Source organism: Liolophura sinensis, unplaced genomic scaffold (genome assembly GCF_032854445.1).
Source record: "Liolophura sinensis isolate JHLJ2023 unplaced genomic scaffold, CUHK_Ljap_v2 scaffold_14, whole genome shotgun sequence".
NCBI classification, from domain to species: domain Eukaryota; kingdom Metazoa; phylum Mollusca; class Polyplacophora; order Chitonida; family Chitonidae; genus Liolophura; species Liolophura sinensis.
In genome coordinates, this window is record NW_027017953.1 from 1105707 (window position 1) to 1130638 (window position 24932).

A 24932-nucleotide genomic window follows, 5' to 3' on the forward strand; every position below is an offset into this window, starting at 1 on the left:
TCAGATGTCTAGGATGTGTTGGGATAAGCAGGGGGGAGAAGGCAAGTAACGCTGTTCTGATCGACAGATGTCTGATATTGAGGAGGAACTGTCCTGTAGACATCGGATAATTCGGTGTTCACAACATTTAAAATTACCAATTTTACATTTAGGTTGATGAAATCGGCTAACAATAGCACAGAGTTAACGTTATAGGCCTACTGTGTATAGTAAACGTTGCAGTCTTCTTTTTTAAAAATGTATTGGCACATGTGGCTATCCGTGGCATAGGTCTAACTGAATAGCCTTTACATCAGGTTAATTGGAGTGAACAACAAAACGCCACACAGTGCATTGTGTATTCAGCTTTTCTTTCCTCTTGTTTTAGACTTAGTTCCTCTCAGTCAACAAAGTCACTAAGCATTAGGTGAAGCAGGGTGCGAACCATGTGTGGTATATGTTGTGTACTAGGAGATGAGAATTGTCCCATTATAACTAACAAGGTAAGTTTAAATGTACCTGTTGCATTTGGTGCGTGTTGTAATTAAACATCTCAGTGCGCTTCTCTTCATCAATATCACCCTGTTAAGATTAAACTTGTTAATAATTAAATATAAAGAACTCTAAAAGTACATGTAGCACACTGTCCCTAAGCCAACAGAGTTATCCTCTACTTTGCAGATAGGTAGGTAGAGATTATTCCACTAACAATCAATGCAGACACATCCAAGATTGTCATAGCATACGTGTTTATTACATATAATTGAGCCATGTATGTCATACCTGTCGATCAACTGATGATTTCAGTTTTAACTAAAATGTGTTTCATACAGGCTGATATGATCAAAAGAATAATATGTGTTTTAAGTTCGGCCACAAAATACCCTGACAAAAACCATACCTGATACTGGTACCTTCCTTGATCTGCTGCTGTTGTTTTGTAGTATAATTGGCTAATCAGATGTCACAATCAAAGCAAGGAATCTGTAACTTCAGCAACACGTCTTAAATTACCACACAGATTTTATGAAAATGTGTTGATGCTATTTAGGTGATGAACGCCATCTTGTGTTTGGTGTTATACATATATGTAAGTGACATAAATAAACATGAAATTGTGACTAAAGGAAAGTATAGTTAAGACACACAAATGAGGTGTTTCCTTTGCAGAATTGATTGGTGCATTAAACTAAGGGTGGATAGATTGATATGTGTGTATCTTGTTTTTAAGGATTACTTTCATGAACAGTCTCGCTTGTACAATAGAGGCCCGGGACTGTCGGAGGAGGGTGGAGTTACCTGCCCCTGATGGGCAGACCCTGGTGATGTGTGGGTCAGTGTTAGGTCTGAGAGGGCCCCTCACCTCCCAGCCCCTAACTCTCCCAGGGAGCAGGAACACCTTACTGTGGAATGGGGAAATATTTGGGGGCCTGAAGGTAACTTCATTTGTGATGTGTTTCGTATAAATATGGTTCTTTTTTTCTGAAGATACTAATGATCTCAAATTGTACATGTCACAAACACATTCCTAAGCAGATGTAGTAGTCTCTGTTTGTATTCATTCTGCAAATCATTTTCTCCTGACTGATTTATCCTGTTAGGACAAGATAACACCAAACACTGAGTGATTGCATTATCAGCTTCTCTTGTCGGTGGCAAGGTAATGTTGATATATTGACATCATCAGAATGTATTTCTACTTTACTTATCTAATCAGAATGTAGTGACTTGCTTATCTATTCTGATTCTGAGTGTTTGAGTGAATCAGTGAACGTACATGTAAAATGATGCGTTCCTGTGGGTTAAACTCAAAGTACAGTCACAGGTAAAATTAGTTCTGCAGGAATTGATGAAAACTGATCCTACAGCTCTCTCTGTCTTCTTCATGTCCTCTGTGATTGTCTATTGAGCAGTAGGAGAAGATTGTAATGACACTAGGGTTTTGCTGAGGACACTGTCACAGTGTACATCCACGGCAGAGATACTGCAGGTGATGGTGATGATACAAGGGCCTTCTCATTCATATATTGGCAGGTAAGGAAGATAAAGTCTTCACTCAGCTATTTTATACCTTTTAGATTTTTTTTTTTTTTTTTGATTTGTGTTTTACGCCGTACTCAAGAATATTTCACTTATACGACGGCGGCCAGCATTATGGTGGGTGGAAACCGGGCACGACCCCGGGGGAAACCCACGACCATCCGCAGGTTGCTGGCAGACCTTCTCACGTACGGCCGCCAGCATGAGCTGGACTTGAACTCACAGCGACCGCATTGGTGAGAGACTCCTGGGTCATTACGCTGCGCTAGCGCTTTAACCGACTGAGCCACGGAGGCCCTACCTTTAGAAAGTTTCAGTGTCAGTTTGGTAATTTGGTTTCACTTCTCAAAAATTTAAAAATGAAAACATTTAGGTGAAGCTGATTGAACTGTGACGAGTGCTCTTTCTGTACTTCTGTTGTTAAAATGTTCCCATTGACAACTGTGATGAGTGCTCTTTCTGTCCTTCTGTTGTTAAAATGTTCCCATCGACAACTTTGATGAGTGCTCTTTCTGTACTTCTGTTGTTAAAATGTTCCCATGGACAACTGTGATGAGTGCTCTTTCTGTACTTCTGTTGTTAAAATGTTCCCATGGACAACTGAGATGAGTGCTCTTTCTGTCCTTCTGTTGTTAAAATGTTCCCATCGACAACTGTGATGAGTGCTCTCTCTGTCCTTCTGTTCTTAAAATGTTCCCATCGACAACTGTGATGAGTGCTCTTTCTGTCCTTTTGTTGTTAAAATTTTCCTATCGACAACAGTAGTTCTAGAGTCTTAGAGCCCAAATCATAAATCTTTGCTGTGAGTTGGCCAGGAAATGACTTTGGAAGTGTATTAAAATGGTATATAACAAGTAAATGTCCTTCTTTTTTTAAGGATTCTACAAATACTCTTTGGTTTGGGAGAGACACTTTGGGTCGAAGAAGTTTACTCTGGCATCTTCCTATCTGTTCTGAAGATGTGTTTATGCTCTCATCTGTCAAAGTACACCATATGGTAAGTAGGTAGATAAGTAGAGAATAAATATGGATGTGTTTGGTATTTTAGGTACCTGTAAGCTTGTGTGGCATTAGTGGAGTGGGTAAAGCCCTATGATAATCTGGCAAAGGTGTGGCCACATTCACCTGGCTGACTGGTATTTCCGGCTTCAAGCTCATTGCTGTAGAAAGCATGATGTCTCAGGTTCAGTCCCAAGTGTTGTCATATTCTAAACTTCAGAATAGGAATAGTTTACTGTGACTGTATGGGGCCTCATGTCAGTGCGCAGTGAGAATATGGGCCTCATGTGATTGTGTAGTGTCAGTGTATTGTGACAGTGTAGGTTCCCAAGTTGTGCGGTGTCAGTGCACAGTGACTGGATGGGGCCTCATGCCATTGTGTGGTGTCATTGTTTTGTGACTGGATGGAGCCTCATGCCATTGTGTGGTGTCATTGTTTTGTGACTGGATGGAGCCTCATGCCATTGTGTGGTGTCCGTGTACTGTGACTGGATGGAGCCTCATGCCATTGTGTGGTGTCATTGTACTGTGACTGGATGGGGCCTCATGCCATTGTGTGGTGTCATTGTTTTGTGACTGGATGGAGCCTCATGCCATTGTGTGGTGTCAGTGTACTGTGACTGGATGGGGCCTCATGCCATTGTGTGGTGTCAGTGTACTGTGACTGGATGGGCCTCATGCCATTGTGTGGTGTCATTGTTTTGTGACTGGATGGAGCCTCATGCCATTGTGTGGTGTCAGTGTACTGTGACTGGATGGGGGCCTCATGCCATTGTGTGGTGTCAGTGTACTGTGACTGGATGGGGCCTCATGCCATTGTGTGGTGTCAGTGTACTGTGACTGGATGGGGGCCTTGTGATTGTGTGGTATCAGTGTACTGTGACTGGATGGGGCCTCGTGATTGTGTGGTGTCAGCATAGTGTGAGTTGATGGGGCCTGTTGATTGTGTGGTGTCGGTGATGTCTTGTGTATGACATGGTATTTCAGTAATACAGAAGAATAAGTGCCTTCACTGGGATTAGCCTTTTACCAGGAGGTCATTACAGAAATATCGAAACCAACCAGGCAAGCAAACAATCACTTTGCTGAGATAAGTACTTGTTGGTTGTGTGCAGTATTCTGTGATGTCCATGGCATGGCATTGCAGTGAGGCAGCATTCTGAATGGTGATCTTCTACTTACAGAGACCCCCATTTTGGTATACATTAGGTGTCTGCAAGATGTGTTGTCTGAATGATTAACTTGTGTGCATAAATCTGTTGGAGTTTCCATGATGATGTAAACAACCTAATGTGGCAGTCGAGTTTTGGGATTATTTGTAGAAATTTGAGGAAGTTCCTGCGGTTGGTATATTTTCACTGAGATTGAGTGACAAGAAAGCTGGAGATACATGTTGCTTTATGCAAATGACATTGTTTCCATGGAAACCAAGTGGCTTAGCAAGAATACATCCCATAGCTGAAGAAGAAAAGAGCTGCTGGAAAGAAAGATTAAGGGAATGTTTACCTGCTTTGACTGAATCTTCTCTTCATTGTGACATGGTGACTTTGAGATACATTCCCACATTCCCAAGGTCAACAAGGACATAGAGGCACCCACAGATAGATCTTTGGGAAAACTTGAACCGGTTGACTTCCTGCAGTCATTGCTGACAAAAGACGATACACTGGAAAAACTTTCGTCACAACTAATAGATGTTCTTAAAAAAGCTGTCCAGGTTCGAGTCAGCTGTATAAGTAAAACCGGCGGTCCCGAGCAGAATGAACCAAGAGAGTGGTGCTGATTTGTGTTCCTGTCAGTCTAGAGAACAAGTACAAAGTGATGCGTTTGCTAATGGTTTGTAGTGGAGAGGTTCAAATCCAGCTGGAACAACAGGTACCTAGTCTCTGTGAGGATTTGAAGAATGCAGAACGTAAGGCAAACTTTGAAGACAATCATAGTCAAGCAGTAGACCTAAACTCATCAAAAATGACTCAAATTTGTGAACCCCGAAAAAGCAGTGTAGCCATTTTGTTTTCTGGAGGTCTTGACTCAACTGTGATCGCTGCCTTGGCTGATAGGTAAGGTTATTTTTCACTTTAAGTTTTCTGGTATAAATGGCATGAAAACAGACATTTCAACTCTTGTAGCTTGGCACATTATTTGGCAAATTCAGATTTTCATTCATTAGAAACTATCACAGATGTTGGCTTTAATGAGAAACTGACATGACAAAAACTACATCTGCATATTTACTTTAAAATATGACAAATTCAACACCTTTTGTTGTTAATAGTGACGTATGAGTCCATGAAGTTATTTCTTCTTTTCAGTCTGAACCACACAACAAGTTCAGTGGGTCTAGCAGTAACAAGGTTGTTGTTCTCTTATGGAGTGGCAAAAGTTGCATTTTGTAACAAAATAAACCCATTACAGGAAGCCCATGTAAAGCAAAAACAATACGTACACAATCGGCAGTATCATCCTTCATTGTCTTCTAAAAGACGTTAAACCTCACTTAATCACTCACTCTCTCGTCTGAAAGTCGCCGCCATATGACGACGTTCAACCTCAATCACTCACTCGCTCTTCTAAAAGTTGCCGCCATATGGCGACGTTTCAACCTCAGTCACTCACTCGCTCTTCTGAAAGTCCGCCGCCATATGACGACGTTCAACCTCAATCACTCACTCGCTCTTCTGAAACTTGCCGCCATATGACGACATTCAACCTCAATCACTCACTCTCTTTTCTGAAACACGCCGCCATATGACGACATTCAACCTCAATCACTCACTCTCTCTTCTGAAAGTCGCCGCCATATGACGACGTTCAACCTCAATCACTCACTCGCTCATCTAGACATCTAGTTAGTGGTAGTTTGAGTTATAATTTCCTTGTTTCAGATGTTTGCCAGAAGATGAACCGATTGACCTGTTGAATGTTGCTTTTGAACAGAAATCCAAACCACATGTTGAGAAAACCAGCAAGCACAAAGGGCCGGGCAGGTAGGGAAAGCTTGGGTCATTCCAGTAGACTCCAGGGGTATAATGTGGGTAAGAACAGAAATCCAAACCACATGCTGAGAAAACCAGCAAGCACAAAGGGCCGGGCAGGTAGGGAAAGCTTGGGTAATTCCAGTAGAGACTCTAGGGGGTAAAATGTGGGTAAAAACAGAAACCCAAACCACAAGCTGAGAAAACCAGCAAGCACAAAGGGCCGGGCAGGTAGGGAAAGCTTGGGTCATTCCAGGAGACTCCAGGGGTATAATGTGGGTAAGAACAGAAATCCAAACCACATGATGAGAAAACCAGCAAGCACAAAGGGCCGGGCAGGTAGGGAAAGCTTGGGTCATTCCAGTAGAGACACCAGGGGATATAATGTGGGTAAGAACAGAAATCTAAACCACATGCTGGGAAAACCAGCAGGCACAAAGGGCCGGGCAGGTAGGGAAAGCTTGGGTCATTCCAGTAGAGACTCCAGGGGGTATAATGTGGGTAAGAACAGAAATCCAAACCACATGCTGGGAAAACCAGCAAGCACAAAGGGCCGGGCAGGTAGGGAAAGCTTGGGTCATTTCAGTAGAGACTCCAGGGGGTATAATGTGGGTAAGAACAGAAATCCAAACCACATGATGAAAAAACCAGCAAGCACAAAAGGCCGGGCAGGTAGGGAAAGCTTGGGTCATTCCAGGAGACTCCAGGGGGTATAATGTGGGTAAGAACAGAAATCCAAACCACATGCTGGGAAAACCAGCAAGCACAAAGAGCCGGGCAGGTAGGGAAAGCTTGGGTCATTTCAGTAGAGACTCCAGGGGGTATAATGTGGGTAAGAACAGAAATCCAAACCACATGATGAGAAAACCAGCAAGCACAAAGGGCCGGGCAGGTAGGGAAAGCTTGGGTCATTCCAGGAGACTCCAGGAGGTATAATGTGGGTAAAAACAGAAATCCAAACCAGATGATGAGAAAACCAGCAGGCACAAAGGGCCGGGCAGGTAGGGAAAGCTTGGGTTATTCCAGTAGAGATTCCAGGGGATAAAATGTGGGTAAGAACAGAAATCCAAACCACATGCTGAGAAAACCAGCAAGCACAAGGAGCCGGGAAGGTAGAGAAAGCTTGGGTCATTCCAGGAGACTCCAGGGGATAAAATGTGGGTAAAAACAGAAATCCAAACCACATGCTGAGAAAACCAGCAAGCACAAGGAGCCGGGCAGGTAGAGAAAGCTTGGGTCATTCCAGGAGACTCCAGGGGGTATAATGTGGGTAAGAACAAAAATCCAAACCACATGCTGGGAAAACCAGCAAGCACAAGGAGCCGGGCAGGTAGAGAAAGCTTGGGTCATTCCAGGAGACTCCAGGGGATAAAATGTGGGTAAAAACAGAAATCCAAACCACAAGCTGAGAAAACCAGCAAGCACAAAGGGCCGGGCAGGTAGAGAAAGCTTGGGTCATTCCAGTAGAGACTCCAGGGGATATAATGTGGGTAAGAACAGAAATCCAAACCACATGCTGGGAAAACCAGCAAGCACAAAGGGCCGGGCAGGTAGGGAAAGCTTGGGTCATTCCAGTAGAGACTCCAGGGGATAAAATGTGGGTAAGAACAGAAATCCAAACCACATGCTGGGAAAACCAGCAAGCACAAAGGGCCGGGCAGGTAGGGAAAGCTTGGGTCATTTCAGTAGAGACTCCAGGGGGTATTATGTGTGTAAGAACAGAAATCCAAACCACATGATGAGAAAACCAGCAAGCACAAAGGGCCGGGCAGGTAGGGAAAGCTTGGGTCATTCCAGGAGACTCCAGGGGGTATAATGTGGGTAAAAACAGAAATCCAAACCACATGCTTTGAAAATCAGCAAGCACAAAGGGCCGGGCAGGTAGGGAAAGCTTGGGTCATTTCAGTAGAGACTCCAGGGGATAAAATGTGGGTAAGAACAGAAATCCAAACCACATGCTGAGAAAACCAGCAAGGACAAGGAGCCGGGCAGGTAGAGAAAGCTTGGGTCATTCCAGGAGACTCCAGGGGATAAAATGTGGGTAAAAACAGAAATCCAAACCACATGATGAGAAAACCAGCAGGCACAGAAGGCCGGGCAGGTAGGGAAAGCTTGGGTCATTCCAGTAGAGACTCCAGGGGATATAATGTGGGTAAGAACAGAAATCCAAACCACATGCTGGGAAAACCAGCAAGCACAAAAGGCCAGGCAGGTAGGGAAAGCTTGGGTCATTTCCAGGAGACTCCAGGGGGTATAATGTGGGTAAGAACAGAAATCCAAACCACATGATGAGAAAACCAGCAGGCACAGAAGGCCGGGCAGGTAGGGAAAGCTTGGGTCATTCCAGTAGAGACTCCAGGGGATATAACGTGGGTAAGAACAGAAATCCAAACCACATGCTGGGAAAACCAGCAAGCACAAAAGGCCAGGCAGGTAGGGAAAGCTTGGGTCATTTCCAGGAGACTCCTGGGGGTATAATGTGGGTAAGAACAGAAATCCAAACCACATGATGAGAAAACCAGCAGGCACAAAATTTATTTATTTATTTATTTGATTGGTGTTTTACGCCGTACTCAAGAATATTTCACTTATACGACGGCGGCCAGCATCATGGTGGGTGGAAACCGGGCACAGCCCGGGGGAAACCCACGACCATCCGCAGGTTGCTGACAGACCTTCCCACTTACGGCCGGAGAGGAAGCCAGCATAAGCTGGACTTGAACTCACAGCGACCGCATTGGTGAGAGGCTCCTGGGTCATTACGCTGCGCTAGCGCGCTAACCGGCTGAGCCACGGAGGCCCCAGCAAGCACAAAAGGCCGGGCAGGTAGGGAAAGCTTGGGTCATTCCAGGAGACTCCAGGGGGTATAATGTGGGTAAGAACAGAAATCCAAACCACATGCTGGGAAAACCAGCAAGCACAAAGAGCCGGGCAGGTAGGGAAAGCTTGGGTCATTTCAGTAGAGACTCCAGGGGGTATAATGTGGGTAAGAACAGAAATCCAAACCACATGATGAGAAAACCAGCAAGCACAAAGGGCCGGGCAGGTAGGGAAAGCTTGGGTCATTCCAGGAGACTCCAGGGGGTATAATGTGGGTAAAAACAGAAATCCAAACCAGATGATGAGAAAACCAGCAGGCACAAAGGGCCGGGCAGGTAGGGAAAGCTTGGGTCATTTCAGTAGAGACTCCAGGGGGTATAATGTGGGTAAAAACAGAAATCCAAACCACATGATGAGAAAACCAGCAGGCACAAAGAGCCGGGCAGGTAGAGAAAGCTTGGGTCATTGCAGGAGACTCCAGGGGATAAAATGTGGGTAAGAACAGAAATCCAAACCACAAGCTGAGAAAACCAGCAGGCACAAAGGGCCGGGCAGGTAGGGAAAGCTTGGGTCATTCAGGCAGAGACTCCAGGGGGTATAATGTGTGTAAGAACAGAAATCCAAACCACAAGCTGAGAAAACCAGCAGGCACAAAGGGCCGGGCAGGTAGGGAAAGCTTGGGTTATTCCAGTAGAGACTCTAGGGGGTAAAATTTGGGTAAGAACAGAAATCCAAACCACAAGCTGAGAAAAGCAGCAGGTGCAAAGGACCGGGCAGGTAGGGAAAGCTTGGGTCATTCCAGTAGAGACTCCAGGGGGTAAAATGTGGGTAAGAACAGAAATCCAAACCACGTGCTGAGAAAAGCAGCAGGCACAAAAGGCCGGGCAGGTAGGGAAAGCTTGGATCATTCCAGGAGACTCCACGGGGTAAAATGTGGGTAAGAACAGAAATCCAAACCACATGCAGAGAAAACCAACAAGCACAAAGGGCCGGGCAGGTAGAGAAAGCTTGGGTTATTCCAGAAGACTTCAGGGGTATAATGTGGGTAAGAACATGTGTAATGTGTAGAGCTTAAGCGAAAACTACTCATATACACACATATATATATATATATATATATATATATATATATATATATATATATATATATGGTTCTGTCAGTTTTAGTGTTACATATGTACATACTGTATTCTTCAAAATGGAGGGAAAGGCCATGTGCTGGTGTGTCAGGTCTCCTTAAAAGGTTATCAAGCCAGGTGTCTTTAACAAGCATTCACAATTCACTGAAGCCACACCATAATACATGTATGTTCACACTGAGACATTCCTGCTGCTTGCATATAATAAGGATGTAGAGCATGGGGAGAAAAACCAGAGCAAGTACCACAGTGTGATAGATGTAGAGCATGGAGAGAAAAACCAGATCAAATACCACAGTGTGATAGACATAGAGCTTGGAGAGAAAAACCAGAGCAAATACTGCAGTGTGATAGACGTAGAGCATAGAGAGAAAAGTCAGAGCAAATACCACGGTGTGATAGCCGTAGAGCATGGAGAGAAAAACCAGAGCCAATACCACGGTGTGATAGACGTAGAGCATGGAGAGAAAAACCAGAGCCAATACCACGGTGTAATAGACGTAGAGCATGGAGAGAAAAACCAGAGCAAATATCACAGTGTTATAGACATAGAGCATGGAGAGAAAAACCAGAGCCAATACCACGGTGTGATAGACGTAGAGCATGGAGAGAAAAACCAGAGCAAATATCACGGTGTGATAGCCGTAGAGCATGGAGAGAAAAACCAGAGCCAATACCACGGTGTGATAGACGCAGAGCATGGAGAGAAAAAACAGAGCAAATACCACAGTGTGATAGACGTAGAGCATGGAGAGAAAAACCAGATCAAATACCACAGTGTGATAGACATAGAGCTTGGAGAGAAAAAACAGAACAAATATCACAGTGTGATAGACGTAGAGCATGGAGAGAAAAACCAGAGCAAATACCACAGTGTGATAGACGTAGAGCATGGAGAGAAAAACCAGAGCCAATACCACGGTGTGATAGACGTAGAGCATGGAGAGAAAAGTCAGAGCAAATACCACGGTGTGATAGACGTAGAGCATGGAGAGAAAAGCCAGTGTCAATACCACAGTGTGATAGACGTAGAGCATGGAGAGAAAAGTCAGAGCAAATACCACGGTGTGATAGACGTAGAGCATGGAGAGAAAAACCAGAGCAAATACCACTGTGTGATAGCCGTAGAGCATAGAGAGAAAAACCAGAGCCAATACCACAGTGTGATAGACGTAGAGCATGGAGGGAAAAGTCAGAGCAAATACCACGGTGTGATAGACGTAGAGCATGGAGAGAAAAACCAGAGCCAATACCACGGTGTGATAGCCGTAGAGCATGGAGAGAAAAACCAGATTCAATACCACAGTGTGATAGACGTAGAGCATGGAGAGAAAAACCAGAGCAAATATCACAGTGTGATAGACGTAGAGCATGGAGAGAAAAACCAGAGCCTATACCACGGTGTGATAGCCGTAGAGCATGGAGAGAAAAACCAGAGCAAATACCACAGTGTGATAGGCGTAGAGCATGGAGAGAAAAACCAGAGCAAATACCACAGTGTGATAGGCGTAGAGCATGGAGAGAAAAACCAGAGCAAATATCACAGTGTGATGGACGTAGAGCATGGAGAGAAAAACCAGAGCAAATACCAAGGTGTGATAGACGTAGAGCATGGAGAGAAAAAACAGAGCAAATACCACAGTGTGATAGATGTAGAGCATGGAGAGAAAAACCAGAGTCAATACCACGGTGTGATAGACGCAGAGCATGGAGAGAAAAACCAGAGCAAATATCACAGTGTTATAGACATAGAGCATGGAGAGAAAAACCAGAGGAAATATCACAGTGTGATAGACGTAGAGCATGGAGAGAAAAACCAGAGCCAATACCACGGTGTGATAGACGTAGAGCATGGAGAGAAAAACCAGAGCAAATATCACAGTGTGATAGACGTAGAGCATGGAGAGAAAAACCAGAGCCAATACCACGGTGTGATAGACGCAGAGCATGGCGAGAAAAACCAGAGCAAATACCACAGTGTGATAGGCGTAAAGCATGGAGAGAAAAACCAGATCAAATACCACAGTGTGATAGACATAGAGCTTGGAGAGAAAAACCAGAGCAAATACCGCAGTGTGATAGATGTAGAGCATGGAGAGAAAAGTCAGAGCAAATACCACGGTGTGATAGACGTAGAGCATGGAGAGAAAAACCAGAGCCTATACCACGGTGTGATAGCCGTAGAGCATGGAGAGAAAAACCAGAGTCAATACCACAGTGTGATAGACGTAGAGCATGGAGAGAAAAATCAGAGCAAATACCACAGTGTGATAGACGTAGAGCATGGAGAGAAAAACCAGAGCCAATACCACGGTGTGATAGACGCAGAGCATGGCGAGAAAAACCAGAGCCAATACCACGGTGTGATAGACGTAGAGCATGGAGAGAAAAAACAGAGCAAATACCACAGTGTGATAGGCGTAGAGCATGGAGAGAAAAACCAGAGCAAATACCACAGTGTGATAGGCGTAAAGCATGGAGAGAAAAACCAGATCAAATACCACAGTGTGATAGACATAGAGCTTGGAGAGAAAAACCAGAGCAAATACCGCAGTGTGATAGATGTAGAGCATGGAGAGAAAAAACAGAGCAAGTACCACAGTGTGATAGGCGTAGAGCATGGAGAGAAAAACCAGAGCAAATATCACAGTGTGATAGACGTAGAGCATGGAGAGAAAAACCAGAGTCAATACCACGGTGTGATAGGCGTAGAGCATGGAGAGAAAAACCAGAGCAAATACCACAGTGTGATAGACGTAGAGCATGGAGAGAAAAACCAGAGTCAATACCACGGTGTGATAGCCGTGGAGAATGGAGAGAAAAGTCAGAGCAAATACCACGGTGTGATAGACGTAGAGCATGGAGAGAAAAAACAGAGCAAATACCACAGTGTGATAGGCGTAGAGCATGGAGAGAAAAACCAGAGCAAATATCACAGTGTGATAGACGTAGAGCATGGAGAGAAAAACCAGAGTCAATACCACGGTGTGATAGCCGTGGAGAATGGAGAGAAAAATCAGAGCAAATACCGCAGTGTGATAGATGTAGAGCATGGAGAGAAAAACCAGAGCAAATATCACAGTGTGATAGACATAGAGCATGGAGAGAAAAACCAGAGCAAATATCACAGTGTGATAGACGTAGAGCATGGAGAGAAAAACCAAAGCAAACACCATAGTGTGATAGATGGCAGATGGTCACATGTAACCGGTGAAATACGGCCTTATGTTAGTTTACCTCAGTCAGGGTTTATTATAACTGTAAATACATGAATAGTAGCAAATTTCACCATGGCTTGAATTAGCAGAATTAGGTAAAAAAAATGCAGTGATGTTAATTGCAATTTATTTGAATTCACTTGTCTAGAATTACTGAAAATGCTGTGTTGTCATCACTTTGAAACACTGCTTTAATGTGACATGAAGAATGGTAAAAGCAATGTTGACCATCAAATAAGTTAAAAGTTATGTGCTCTGTTTCAGGATGACCAGTCCCCCCGTTGACCCATTTCTGGTGCCAGACAGACAGACAGGTTTGAGTGCGCTTCGTGAGCTTAACCCATGCCGTCAGTGGAACTTTGTTGAGGTAGGAGCTTACTTGTTTTGTCAGTTGACTGATTTTCTTAACCTATTCATAATGTTCCCTTTATAGCTTGTTACATATGTTTTCATCCACAAAACGGTACTCTTTGTTTCATGGGAAAGAAATTTACTTTGAAAGATAAACATCACCATGTTGTCATACTTGAGACAAAGTGAAATAAATATTCAGACAATAGTATTGCCCATGCTTTTATACAGCATGGGCAATATACATGTAAAATTTCATCCGTTTTTGTGTATAATTGTGTATTCTTTGTGTGGGTTGTTTCCTGTAAAAACTCACATTCTGTTTAATGTGAGTTTGAATGACTCTTGTTGGATGCAGTTGTGCTGGAGGATGGCAGAGCTTTGACTATTGAGATCATTTCAGAAGGTTTGATTTCCACCTTCCCAAGGGTGGGCTTGGGGGATGGGGTCCCCCCCTAACATACCATCACCCACAAGCTCCAGTCATTTAACAGAATCTTGATTATGGTATAAAAAATAACATGCAAAAAATAAAGGTGGAAATCCTTGTATGTTTATTTCATGTTTGATGGACCTTGTATGTCATGTTGGATTGACTGTGTTTTATTTCAGATTAACATAACCATTGAGGAATTGAGGAAATACAGGTATTGCATTTACTGTCGTATTAATCATACTTCATAATTGTTTCATGTGTAATAATTCAAAACTACTCTGGTTAAAAATGAAATACGCCGTAAGTACGTATAACTGTAATATTTACTATGTTAAGATGTCATTTGATGGGATGATCCAGGCTTTTTTAAAATGAAGAATCTGATAAGCACTGGATTTGTTTATTCATGTATCTTATGAACGCAGAAAGTAACAATTGCTACTGAATTATTTAATTACACAGTAAATTAATATTTTATGCTGTAGTTAACAGTACTCTTATTACTGACGAGTGTCATAATCGTGGGTCAAAGAAAGGTCAAAAAAAATTACAGCATCTTACCTGACATTTCTTGATATAATATCACCTACCTCTTTACTGGTAGAAAATTGAACATCAGGTGCCAGTAAATTGACAAATAATTTAGCAAAAGCCCAACAAAAGCCAAACTCTTCTGTAGATCTTGGGACACCATGCAAAGTTTGGTGTAAGTATATAGCTACGGAACCACTGACAGAAACCACTTTTAATTGAAGAAAGAAAGAAAAATCCCTAGTTCAAAGCCTTAAATAAAGTTTAAAAAATGGCTGAATAGAGTCGTTCTCAAAATATTAATCTGCCTTGCCTTCTGATCTAGAGAGAGTTATTGCCATGGAAGCCACACAGTTTGCTGGGTCTCTTTTTGCAGACAAGCCTGTGTATCAGAGCTGCTGTACCCTCTGTGTACAGTGTTAGATGACAGTATAGGATGTGCTGTGTGGTTTGCTGCCAGGGGAACTGGATTACTGAGGACAGCATCAACTCCACATGCATACAGCAGTGAGGCCAAGGTCAGTTCTAGGTCACACTGCCCACGTAAACCTTTACATGCACACAATGTACAGCAGTGAGACCAAGGTCAGTTCAAGATCACGCTACCCATGTGAGCCCTTACATGCTTGTAGCAGTGAGGCCATGGTCAGTTCAAGATCACGCTACCCATGTGAGTCCTTACATGCTTGTAGCAGTGAGGCCATGGTCAGTTCAAGATCACGCTACCCATGTGAGCCCTTACATGCTTGTAGCAGTGAGGCCATGGTCAGTTCAAGATCACGCTACCCATGTGAGTCCTTACATGCTTGTAGCAGTGAGGCCATGGTCAGTTCAAGATCACGCTACCCATGTGAGTCCTTACATGCTTGTAGCAGTGAGGCCATGGTCAGTTCAAGATCACACTGGCCACGTGAGCCCTTACATGCTTGTAGCAGTGAGGCCATGGTCAGTTCAAGATCACGCTACCCATGTGAGTCCTTACATGCTTGTAGCAGTGAGGCCATGGTCAGTTCAAGATCACTCTGCCCATGTGAGCCCTTACATGCTTGTAGCAGCGAGACCAAGGTCAGTTCAAGATCACTCTGCCCATGTGAGTCCTTACATGCTTGTAGCAATGAGGCCATGGTCAGTTCAAGATCACACTGGCCACGTGAGCCCTTACATGCTTGTAGCAGTGAGGCCATGGTCAGTTCAAGATCACGCTACCCATGTGAGTCCTTACATGCTTGTAGCAGTGAGGCCATGGTCAGTTCAAGATCACACTGGCCACGTGAGCCCTTACATGCTTGTAGCAGTGAGGCCATGGTCAGTTCAAGATCACTCTGCCCATGTGAGTCCTTACATGCTTGTAGCAGTGAGGCCATGGTCAGTTCAAGATCACGCTGCCCATGTGAGCCCTTACATGCTTGTAGCAGCGAGACCAAGGTCAGTTCAAGATCACTCTGCCCATGTGAGTCCTTACATGCTTGTAGCAATGAGGCCATGGTCAGTTCAAGATCACGCTACCCATGTGAGCCCTTACATGCTTGTAGCAGTGAGGCCATGGTCAGTTCAAGATCACGCTACCCATGTGAGTCCTTACATGCTTGTAGCAGTGAGGCCATGGTCAGTTCAAGATCACACTGGCCACGTGAGCCCTTACATGCTTGTAGCAGTGAGGCCATGGTCAGTTCAAGATCACGCTACCCATGTGAGTCCTTACATGCTTGTAGCAGTGAGGCCATGGTCAGTTCAAGATCACACTGGCCACGTGAGCCCTTACATGCTTGTAGCAGTGAGGCCATGGTCAGTTCAAGATCACACTGGCCACGTGAGCCCTTACATGCTTGTAGCAGTGAGGCCATGGTCAGTTCAAGATCACGCTACCCATGTGAGTCCTTACATGCTTGTAGCAGTGAGGCCATGGTCAGTTCAAGATCACGCTACCCATGTGAGTCCTTACATGCTTGTAGCAGTGAGGCCATGGTCAGTTCAAGATCACACTGGCCACGTGAGCCCTTACATGCTTGTAGCAGTGAGGCCATGGTCAGTTCAAGATCACGCTACCCATGTGAGTCCTTACATGCTTGTAGCAATGAGGCCATGGTCAGTTCAAGATCACTCTGCCCATGTGAGCCCTTACATGCTTGTAGCAGTGAGGCCATGGTCAGTTCAAGATCACACTGGCCACGTGAGCCCTTACATGCTTGTAGCAGTGAGGCCATGGTCAGTTCAAGATCACGCTACCCATGTGAGCCCTTACATGCTTGTAGCAGTGAGGCCATGGTCAGTTCAAGATCACGCTACCCATGTGAGTCCTTACATGCTTGTAGCAGTGAGGCCATGGTCAGTTCAAGATCACACTGGCCACGTGAGCCCTTACATGCTTGTAGCAGTGAGGCCATGGTCAGTTCAAGATCACGCTACCCATGTGAGTCCTTACATGCTTGTAGCAGTGAGGCCATGGTCAGTTCAAGATCACACTGGCCACGTGAGCCCTTACATGCTTGTAGCAGTGAGGCCATGGTCAGTTCAAGATCACTCTGCCCATGTGAGTCCTTACATGCTTGTAGCAGTGAGGCCATGGTCAGTTCAAGATCACGCTGCCCATGTGAGCCCTTACATGCTTGTAGCAGCGAGACCAAGGTCAGTTCAAGATCACTCTGCCCATGTGAGTCCTTACATGCTTGTAGCAATGAGGCCATGGTCAGTTCAAGATCACTCTGCCCATGTGAGTCCTTACATGCTTGTAGCAGTGAGGCCATGGTCAGTTCAAGATCACGCTGCCCACGTGAGTCCTTACATGCTTGTAGCAGTGAGGCCATGGTCAGTTCAAGATCACGCTGCCCACGTGAACCCTTACATGCTTGTAGCAGTGAGGCCATGGTCAGTTCAAGATCACGCTGCCCACGTGAGTCCTTACATGCTTGTAGCAGTGAGGCCATGGTCAGTTCAAGATCACTCTGCCCATGTGAGGCCTTACATGCTTGTAGCAGTGAGGCCATGGTCAGTTCAAGATCACGCTGCCCACGTGAGGCCTTACATGCTTGTAGCAGTGAGGCCATGGTCAGTTCAAGATCACTCTGCCCACGTGAGCCCTTACATGCTTGTAGCAGTGAGGCCATGGTCAGTTCAAGATCACTCTGCCCATGTGAGCCCTTACATGCTTGTAACAGTGAGGCCATGGTCAGTTCAAGATCACTCTGCCCATGCGAGCTCTTACATGCTTGTAGCAGTGAGGCCATGGTCAGTTCAAGATCACTCTGCCCATGTGAGCCCTTACATGCTTGTAGCAGTGAGGCCATGGTCAGTTCAAGATCACTCTGCCCATGCGAGCCCTTACATGCTTGTAGCAGCGAGGCCATGGTCAGTTCAAGATCACTCTGCCCATGTGAGCCCTTACATGCTTGTAGCAGCGAGACCATGGTCAGTTCAAGATCACTCTGCCCATGCGAGCCCTTACATGCTTGTAGCAGCGAGACCACGGTCAGTTCAAGATCACTCTGCCCATGTGAGCCCTTACATGCTCGTAGCAGCGAGGCCATGGTCAGTTCAAGATCACGCTACCCATGTGAGTCCTTACATGCTTGTAGCAGTGAGGCCATGGTCAGTTCAAGATCACGCTACCCATGTGAGTCCTTACATGCTTGTAGCAGTGAGGCCATGGTCAGTTCAAGATCACACTGGCCACGTGAGCCCTTACATGCTTGTAGCAGTGAGGCCATGGTCAGTTCAAGATCACGCTACCCATGTGAGTCCTTACATGCTTGTAGCAATGAGGCCATGGTCAGTTCAAGATCACTCTGCCCATGTGAGCCCTTACATGCTTGTAGCAGTGAGGCCATGGTCAGTTCAAGATCACACTGGCCACGTGAGCCCTTACATGCTTGTAGCAGTGAGGCCATGGTCAGTTCAAGATCACGCTACCCATGTGAGCCCTTACATGCTTGTAGCAGTGAGGCCATGGTCAGTTCAAGATCACGCTACCCATGTGAGTCCTTACATGCTTGTAGCAGTGAGGCCATGGTCAGTTCAAGATCACACTGGCCACGTGAGCCCTTACATGCTTGTAGCAGTGAGGCCATGGTCAGTTCAAGATCACGCTACCCATGTGAGTCCTTACATGCTTGTAGCAGTGAGGCCATGGTCAGTTCAAGATCACACTGGCCACGTGAGCCCTTACATGCTTGTAGCAGTGAGGCCATGGTCAGTTCAAGATCACTCTGCCCATGTGAGTCCTTACATGCTTGTAGCAGTGAGGCCATGGTCAGTTCAAGATCACGCTGCCCATGTGAGCCCTTACATGCTTGTAGCAGCGAGACCAAGGTCAGTTCAAGATCACTCTGCCCATGTGAGTCCTTACATGCTTGTAGCAATGAGGCCATGGTCAGTTCAAGATCACTCTGCCCATGTGAGTCCTTACATGCTTGTAGCAGTGAGGCCATGGTCAGTTCAAGATCACGCTGCCCACGTGAGTCCTTACATGCTTGTAGCAGTGAGGCCATGGTCAGTTCAAGATCACGCTGCCCACGTGAACCCTTACATGCTTGTAGCAGTGAGGCCATGGTCAGTTCAAGATCACGCTGCCCACGTGAGTCCTTACATGCTTGTAGCAGTGAGGCCATGGTCAGTTCAAGATCACTCTGCCCATGTGAGGCCTTACATGCTTGTAGCAGTGAGGCCATGGTCAGTTCAAGATCACGCTGCCCATGTGAGGCCTTACATGCTTGTAGCAGTGAGGCCATGGTCAGTTCAAGATCACTCTGCCCACGTGAGCCCTTACATGCTTGTAGCAGTGAGGCCATGGTCAGTTCAAGATCACTCTGCCCATGTGAGCCCTTACATGCTTGTAACAGTGAGGCCATGGTCAGTTCAAGATCACTCTGCCCATGCGAGCTCTTACATGCTTGTAGCAGTGAGGCCATGGTCAGTTCAAGATCACTCTGCCCATGTGAGCCCTTACATGCTTGTAGCAGTGAGGCCATGGTCAGTTCAAGATCACTCTGCCCATGCGAGCCCTTACATGCTTGTAGCAGCGAGGCCATGGTCAGTTCAAGATCACTCTGCCCATGTGAGCCCTTACATGCTTGTAGCAGCGAGGCCATGGTCAGTTCAAGATCACTCTGCCCATGCGAGCCCTTACATGCTTGTAGCAGCGAGACCACGGTCAGTTCAAGATCACTCTGCCCATGTGAGCCCTTACATGCTCGTAGCAGCGAGGCCATGGTCAGTTCAAGATCACTCTGCCCATGTGAGCCCTTACATGCTTGTAGTAGCGAGGCCAAGGTCACTTCAAGGTCATACGTGTACTATCAACACAGGCCTTCACATGCGTTCAGCCATAATGCTGGCCGCCATCATATAAGTAAAATATTCTTGAGTACGGCGTAAAACACCAATCAAATAAATAAATAAATAAATACATGCTTTCAGCAGTGAAGTCAAGGTCAGTTCAAGGGCATGTTGTACACAAGTCTTTGTATGCACATAGCAGTGAGACCAAGGTCAGTGCAAGGTCATGCTATCCACATGAGGCGAAGGTCAGTACAAGGTCACACTGCAGAGTGGTTGATGTGCCATGCCCATGTCTTATACCATAGCTGTAATCCTGAGTGGTGTCTTTGTGTTGATTGTGAAGTTTTTTACCTCTGGCTACATTTAGATTCCACCATTGAGGATGCCAGTTTCCTGTCAGTATTGGTTTCTTCGATAATAATAAATAAACACAATGCAAAGGTACACATTCACAGTGTCCAACTGATCCTGTCATATGCTGCTGTTTATATACAAAACTGGTTGGAGGTGCAGAAGGTGATCGATTTGCTTGTCAATGTCAGGCAAGTTTTGAATTAAATGTGTTCATATTCTGTTGTCATGGATACAATGGTTGTATGGTTGTAGGTAGTACTGGTGGGAATGGGGGCAGATGAACAACTGGCAGGCTACTCCAGACACAGGACCAAATTCCAGTAAGCTCGGAAACTAAAACAATCAGTTACTTCACATGCTAGGCACCAGTAAGAATAGGTGATAAAAGCTTGAATGTTAAGTAATCAAATTTTGCGCCTTAAAATCTGCCATCATCAGAGGAAAATGGCCCTGTTCAGAGGAAACATTCTAACATGCTTGTTAAAAATACGTTAAATACATTCCCTTGATGAGCATCTTCCAGCTTATGAGCAGATGTTCGCGAATAGACAATGCAACATGTCCAAGGTGCAGATTCTATCAGCGGATTTTAATTCCCCAAGTATTTTATCACCAGACTTAACATTTTTATATGATTGTATGCAATGTGTCTTTAGCAGGATTTCTTATATGCCTCATGAAAGGAAAGGGGGCTAAATTTGTGAAAGAAACGTGAATAAAAGAATCTGTGAAAATGAACTATGAAGTGGACTTGGCTTACTTCAACCAAGGATTAGATCCATGCGTCCTTGTTTGAAGGTTGGGGCAAACATTATGTTATGGAGTGGACTTGGCTTACTTCAACCAAGGATGAGATCCATACGTCCTTGTTTGAAGGTTGGGCAAACATTTTGTTATGGAGTGGACTTGGCTTACTTCAACCAAGGATGAGATCCATGCGTCCTTGTTTGAAGGCCGGGGCAAACATTATGTTATGGAGTGGACTTGGCTTACTTCAACCAAGGATGAGATCCATGCGTCCTTGTTTGAAGGCCGGGGCAAACATTATGCTATGACGTGGACTTGGCTTACTTCAACCAAGGAGGAGATCCATGCGTCCTTGTTTGAAGGTTTGGGCAAACATTATGCTAGGAGGTGGATGAAACTTTACGCTGAGCTGTTTTGGGTTTTTTTGGCTGGACAATATTGAATTCAACAGTTTTTTCCCCTAATACGTGCTTGATGAAGCTACCCATCTGTCTTATCTGTTCATAATTCAGCAATTATTCAATAATCAATATAGTGGTCATACATAGCATCACTGTTGGCTGCTGTCATGTCACCAGGGCATGGGCACAACTGGAGCGACATCCGTATGCCTAAATACACATGTACAGAGCATATGGCTTTATTTTTCAGGGAGAGTGGTTGGGAGGGTCTGGTGGGTGAACTCCAGATGGAGGTAGACCGAATCTCTACACGGAATTTAGGACGAGATGACAGGTGAGTTGGCACTCAGAGAATGCTGAGTTAGAAACATCCAGAAACAGGATGCTGTGCTAGAATCCATATATACAGTCCGGTAATAGGATTATGTGCTAGAATCCATAAGTACAGTCCAGAAACAGGATGCTGTGCTAGAATCCATATATACAGTCCAGAAACAGGATGCTGTGCTAGAATCCATATATACAGTCCAGAAACAGGATGCTGTGCTAGAATCCAGATATACAGTCCAGAAACAGGATGCTGTGCTAGAATCCATATATAGTGTCCAGAAACAGGATGCTGTGCAAGAATCCATATGTACTGCCCAGTAATAGGATTATGTGCTAGAATCCATAAGTACTGTCCAGAGACAGGATGCTGTGCTAGAATCCATATATACAGTCCAGAAACAGGATGCTGTGCTAGAATCCATATATACCGTCCAGAAACAGGATGCTGTGCTAGAATCCATATATACAGTCCAGAAACAGGATGCTGTGCTAGAATCTTTATCCCTGTATTATAATGAATGATTTGGAATTGTGTCAAGGTAATGGTGTCACTATCATGTCTATCAAGGCTTCACCATTTACTACACAGCGGAAGTAGCCATCCTACAGTGAGCCAGCATACATATAGGCTGAGTACATGTGCACCCACTAAGGATTGATCCCTTCAGTGACCACAGCATGTTATATTTATGAGACAAGCGTAAAACATTTGAGCTGTGACATACAAACTTGAAAAAATGCAACAAGAATCTTTTATTTTGTTCGGGGAAGACATTGAAAGACATAAAGAATCTTAATGATCATAAATCCTACTGCATTGCTAACTTTCTCGCTGCGAGATATTTGATTTTCATCAATGTAACATTTTCAGAATAATCACAGATCATGGACGAGAATCTAGACTTCCTTTTCTGGATGAAAATGTTGTGTCATTTCTGAATCAAATACCAGTGCACCTCAAGGTAAATTTGGGCCTTTAACAAGATTGACAACAACGTAACTTTGGTAAATGACATTTTAGATAATTCTTGCCGCTAAAATGCGCATATTATTGTCCTAGCACAAGTACATGTAACACAGTAAGGTATAGTAAGGACTCAATATATTGTACATATTACTGTCAGGGGACAAGTAACACAGTAAGGGATGAAGCCAAGAGGACTGAACAGAATAAACGACCTAAAACTTACCTGTGTTGCCTGATTCTGAGAGGTCTGTTGATGTTAGAAAGGTCTGGTGACATCCCCCAGAGAAAAATGTAAGTTTCAGCACTAAAAGCAATTTGATCATATTTGCCTCCAAAAACATATTTTTAGGGGGTGAAATGTTAGAAGATAATAACCATTATCACTTAAAGTAAGACATCTGAGCTGTCTTCTCCGTGTGCTTGGTTTACAGGCAGACCTGAGGCTTCCCCGAGGGGTGGGGGAGAAATTACTGCTGCGGTTGTGTGCGGTGAAGCTTGGCTTGCCTCTCACCGCCGTGGCGCCAAAACGGGCCATTCAGTTTGGGTCGCGCATTGCAAAGTCTGAGAACCACAAAGAACACGCCTCTGATTTCTGTCCACGCTTGCAGGCAACAAGCTCATAGGGCAGAAGAACTTTTCTTTTACACACAGCTGTGATACAAATTGAGGACAACTGCCAGTTATGGGTTTGCGCACATTGGTAAGACTTGTCAAATTAACCCACATGCCGATGAATGCTTTTACATTTTGTCAATGGATCAATAAATTTGTAGTTTAGTAATTGTAGCAAGCATTAATGAAATAAAATCTTTTTATAAACAGTATTTACTGTATCAGTGTATTTTGCCTTCCAGTAAAGGGCCACTGTAGTTTCAAAGTGGTTGTGTATTAAAGAAGGGTTTATAAAGGACCAAAAGCATTCATATAGTTTCCTAAATTCAGTTCATGTGAAGGGTATCAGTTTGTCTGCTACAAGTAATAAAAGATCAGTTGGGCACAACCGTTCAGTTGCTTCACCTTTATGTCTAATAAAGGCGTTAACCCTGGCAGAGGTGTAGCCACAAATGATGCTGTACTCTCAAATTGCTTGCATCATTCAAGCAGAGCTGATTTACCTCATGTTGCCCAATTGAATGTTGGGTCAGGAATAGATTTGGGCTGATCAACTCTAGACTTTGGCCAGTTGAGCCTACACAAGCTGAGCCTACACAAGCTGTGTGAACACTCACAGTGAAAGAAATGGCTACTCTCAAAATAATCGTGAGACTTTGGCCAGATGAGCCTACACAAGCTGAGCCTACACAAGCTGTGTGAACACTCACAGTGAAAGAAATGGCTACTCTCAAAATAATCGTGAGACTTTGGTCAGTTGAGCCACACAAAGTGAGCCTACACAAGCTGTGTGAACACTCACAGTGAAAGAAATGGCTACTCTCAAAATAATCGTGAGACTTTGGCCAGTTGAGCCACACAAACTGAGCCTACACAAGCTGTGTGAACACTCACAGTGAAAGAAATGGCTACTCTCAAAATAATCGTGAGACTTTGGCCAGTTGAGCCACACAAAGTGAGCCTACACAAGCTGTGTGAACACTCACAGTGAAAGAAATGGCTACTCTCAAAATAATCGTGAGACTTTGGCCAGTTGAGCCACACAAACTGAGCCTACACAAGCTGTGTGAACACTCACAGTGAAAGAAATGGCTACTCTCAAAATAATCGTGAGACTTTGGTCAGTTGAGCCACACAAACTGAGCCTACACAAGCTGTGTGAACACTCACAGTGAAAGAAATGGCTACTCTCAAAATAATCGTGAGACTTTGGCCGGATGAGCCTAGACAAACTGAGCCTACACAAGCTGTGTGAACACTCACAATGAAAGAAATGGCTACTCTCAAAATAATCGTGAGACTTTGGCCAGTTGAGCCACACAAACTGAGCCTACACAAGCTGTGTGAACACTCACAGTGAAAGAAATGGCTACTCTCAAAATAATCAGGAGACTTTGGCCAGTTGAGCCACACAAACTGAGCCTACACAAGCTGTGTGAACACTCACAGTGAAAGAAATGGCTACTCTCAAAATAATCATGAGACTTTGGCCAGTTGAGCCACACAAACTGAGCCTACACAAGCTGTGTGAACACTCACAGTGAAAGAAATGGCTACTCTCAAAATAATCATGAGACTTTGGCCAGTTGAGCCACACAAACTGAGCCTACACAAGCTGTGTGAACACTCACAGTGAAAGAAATGGCTACTCTCAAAATAATCATGAGACTTTGGCCGGATGAGCCTACACAAACTGAGCCTACACAAACTGAGCCTACACAAGCTGTGTGAACACTCACAGTGAAAGAAATGGCTACTC

At 44.7% G+C, this 24932-nt stretch overlaps 1 protein-coding gene across 1 annotated transcript; it reads left to right on the forward strand.

Annotated features, from left to right (window-relative positions):
- Positions 1-397: 397 nt before the first annotated feature.
- Positions 398-23466, forward strand: LOC135481267 (asparagine synthetase domain-containing protein 1-like). Its single transcript, XM_064761116.1, is given in 18 exon segments — positions 398-482; positions 1211-1407; positions 1893-1991; positions 1994-2013; positions 2897-3016; positions 4341-4555; positions 4558-4794; positions 4830-5078; positions 5904-6005; positions 8045-8255; positions 9430-9479; positions 13435-13537; positions 14134-14168; positions 14865-15006; positions 20369-20436; positions 21515-21598; positions 22466-22556; positions 22993-23466. Coding segments are annotated over 17 exon segments (2205 nt in total). The 5' UTR covers positions 398-482; positions 1211-1220; the 3' UTR covers positions 23185-23466.
- The last annotated feature ends 1466 nt before the right edge of the window (positions 23467-24932 follow it).